Source organism: Sus scrofa, unplaced genomic scaffold (genome assembly GCF_000003025.6).
Source record: "Sus scrofa isolate TJ Tabasco breed Duroc unplaced genomic scaffold, Sscrofa11.1 Contig42, whole genome shotgun sequence".
Classification (NCBI taxonomy): Eukaryota; Metazoa; Chordata; class Mammalia; order Artiodactyla; family Suidae; genus Sus; species Sus scrofa.
In genome coordinates, this window is record NW_018085200.1 from 1,095,043 (window position 1) to 1,098,159 (window position 3,117).

General features: G+C 36.5%; 1 protein-coding gene across 1 annotated transcript; it reads left to right on the forward strand.

Moving 5' to 3' along the window:
* Positions 1-297: 297 nt before the first annotated feature.
* Positions 298-1,236, forward strand: LOC110258770 (olfactory receptor 1030-like). The gene has a single exon (XM_021082025.1). The coding sequence runs from the start codon at positions 298-300 to the stop codon at positions 1,234-1,236; it is 939 nt and encodes a 312-aa protein (XP_020937684.1).
* Positions 1,237-3,117: the final 1,881 nt, after the last annotated feature.

Below are 3,117 nucleotides of genomic sequence, written 5' to 3' on the forward strand. Positions count from 1 at the left end.
TTTAAGGGGGACTGTAAGTGAAGAATTTATGATAATGATTTTGCAGAAAGGATAAATGCTTTTCAAATATGAAAAGATTTGCAGAAAGCAGTTAAAATATGACTGCTTGTACATAAAGGAGTTCTATACTAAGGTACTGAAAACATCAATTGCATGCTATTTCTTTATGCCACATGTATTTGCAGGTTTGAGAGGAGTGTGCATCGGATGACATGATGTGGGTAATGGAAAAAATGACAAAAGACAAATGCATGTTTATTTCCTTTCCTTTAGACCTCATTTGAAGCTAAGCAAACAATGTTAAAGGACAACTACACAGCGGTGACTGAGTTTATTCTTCTGGGATTGACAGATCGAGCTGAGTGGCAGCCTGTCATTTTTGTGGTATTCCTAGTGGTATACCTTATTACAGTAATTGGCAATGCCAGTATGATTTTGTTAATCCAAAGTGACTCAAAACTTCACACTCCAATGTACTTCTTCCTCAGCCATCTATCCTTTGTAGATCTCTGTTACACCACCACTGTCACTCCTCAGATGCTTGTTAATCTCTTATCTAAGAGAAAAACCATTTCCTTTCTTGGCTGTGTTATCCAATTTCACTTTTTCATTGCCCTAGTGATCACAGATTATTATGTGCTCGCAGTGATGGCTTTTGACCATTACATGGCCATCTGCAAACCCTTGCTCTATGGGAGCAAAATGTCCCAAAGTGTCTGCTTCTCTCTTGTTGCTGCTCCTTATATTTATGGCTTTGTAAATGGCCTAGCACAGACCGTCCTCTTGCTCCACCTCTCCTTCTGTGGACCTAATGAAATCAACCACTTTTACTGTGCTGATCCACCTCTTTTAGTCCTGGCCTGCTCAGATACTTATGTCAAAGAGACTGCCATGTTTGTGGTGGCTGGTTTCAACCTCACTTGTTCTCTCACCATCATCCTCATCTCCTACATTTTTATTTTCACAGCAATTCTACGTATCCGCTCTGCTGAGGGGAGGCACAAGGCTTTTTCCACCTGTGGGTCCCATTTGACAGCTGTCACTATTTTTTATGGGACACTGTTCTTCATGCATCTGAGGCCTCCTTCAGAGGCATCTGTAGAACAAGGCAAAATTGTAGCTGTTTTCTATATCTTTGTGAGTCCCATGTTAAACCCTCTGATCTATAGCCTTCGGAACAAAGACGTTAAAAGGGCAGTAAGGAAAGTCGTTCAAAAGAAATTGTTTGTCAAATAGGGTAGACATTTTAATCACAGAGGTATGTTATTTATGCGTATTCCCTGACCAATTTCTGAGAATTTTACAAATCGCTTTTTTTCAATGGGTAATATTTTGTCTTTATGAGACCTGGAAGAGTGTCCGATCACTAGCTTGGTTTTCCTCAGTGTATTTAAATGAAATACCACATAGAAATCCAAGACAAAGCCAGAAAACATTATTGCTCCATAAAATCAGTAAATGACAGGTAATTTTATCTACAGTACTCTTGTGAGTACTAAGTTATCAAAGAGAGAATTACCAAATGATGCTACAGTAATGTCAATTTGGATTTTCAGTGCTTAATGATTTCCAAACAATTTTCCAGAAACTTGTCCACTGTAGCATGTGCATTTTTTCCTCTTTATTCCAATTATGTATCAATGAAAATTGTGAGGAATGTCAGGTTATTACTCCAAATAGTATCTTTAGATGATAGTGGTTTTCTAATGGGATCCTCATTCATAGGGTCTTGATGAAAATGGCAAACTTCCTAAGTATTTTAAAATTTTTCCTTTATTTCTTAACCAATATGCATCCATATCTTAGCACTGATTTGTGGTTTCACCTTTTATTTTTGGTTATGAACTATTTCCAACAAGCAGAGAAATACAGAAATTCATATGAAGAGCACTAGCATAATCATAACAAAACATTAATATTTTCACACAATGCCACCTTTGTTTCAGATATGTTAGAAACTCAGGTATTGCACATCACTCCATGTCATGGAGCCCTTTTTCTCTTGAGTCATTCACATTGGGGACCCTATGGTGCCAGAAAATTCTCAGAAGTGATGGAAGTTGAACAGAGCAGGGTTCAATTAGGTCAATGTATTTGATCTTTTTTTTTTTCCTTCAGATCTTCAGCATCCCTACAAATATTTTATTGTTTCATGTATAAAACCTGAGAGAAATGTTTGCGGATTTGTATTTTTTTTTTCCTTTAAACAATTGAGGCTAAATTATTGGTTCATGTCAAGTAGTAAAATAGTGTTATTCCTTTTATCATTTACAGTTTCTAACCCATCTCTAATGCTTAAATCTAAAAATCTAGTTTAGTATTTATAGATCTTCAGCATTCGTTTTTAGTTGTTTTTAGTTACCTATTATACATATTTCTACCCTTTTTAAATTGGAGTATAACTGATTGACAATATTATGTAAGTTTAAGATGTAGAACACAGTGGTTCACAATTTTTAAATGTTATACTCCATTTGTAGTTATTATTAAAGAGTGGATACATTCTTGTGGTGTACTATACATCATTGTAGCCCATTTGTTTTATTCCTAGTAGTTTTTACTCCTTAATTCTCTATCCCCCTATTGTCCCTCTCCCTTCTCTCTACCCATTGGTAACCACTAGTTTACTTCTTTTTTTTTGTTTGTTTTTTTAAGGCCTCATCCACAGCATATGGTGGTTCCCAGGCTGGGGGTCAAATCAGAGCTGTAGCTGCTTGCCTACACCACAGCCACAGCAGTGCAGGATCTGGGCCACATCTGTGGCCTACACCACAGCTCACAGTAATGCCTGATCCTTAACCCTCTGAGCAAGGCCAGGGATCAAACCTGTGTCCTCATGGATACTAGTCAGATTTGTTTCCCCTGAGCCATGACAGGCACTCCACTGGTAACCACTAATTTCTTCTCTATATCTGTAAATATATCTCTTTTTTATAGTCACTATTTTGTTATTTTGTTTTTAGATTTCACATATAATGATATTGTACAGTATTTGTTTTTCCTCTGACTTATTTCCCTTAGCATAACACCCTTTTATTTTCAGGCCCTGAGTCTTTTTAATCATGAGGTTCCTTATTTGACTATTAATATTATACTTTGGAATACTTTATAACAACT

What these genes read in the sequence shown, in the direction of transcription:
- LOC110258770 (XM_021082025.1), top strand. Translation starts at nt 298, where the DNA reads ATGTTAAAGGACAACTACACAGCGGTGACTGAGTTTATTCTTCTGGGA.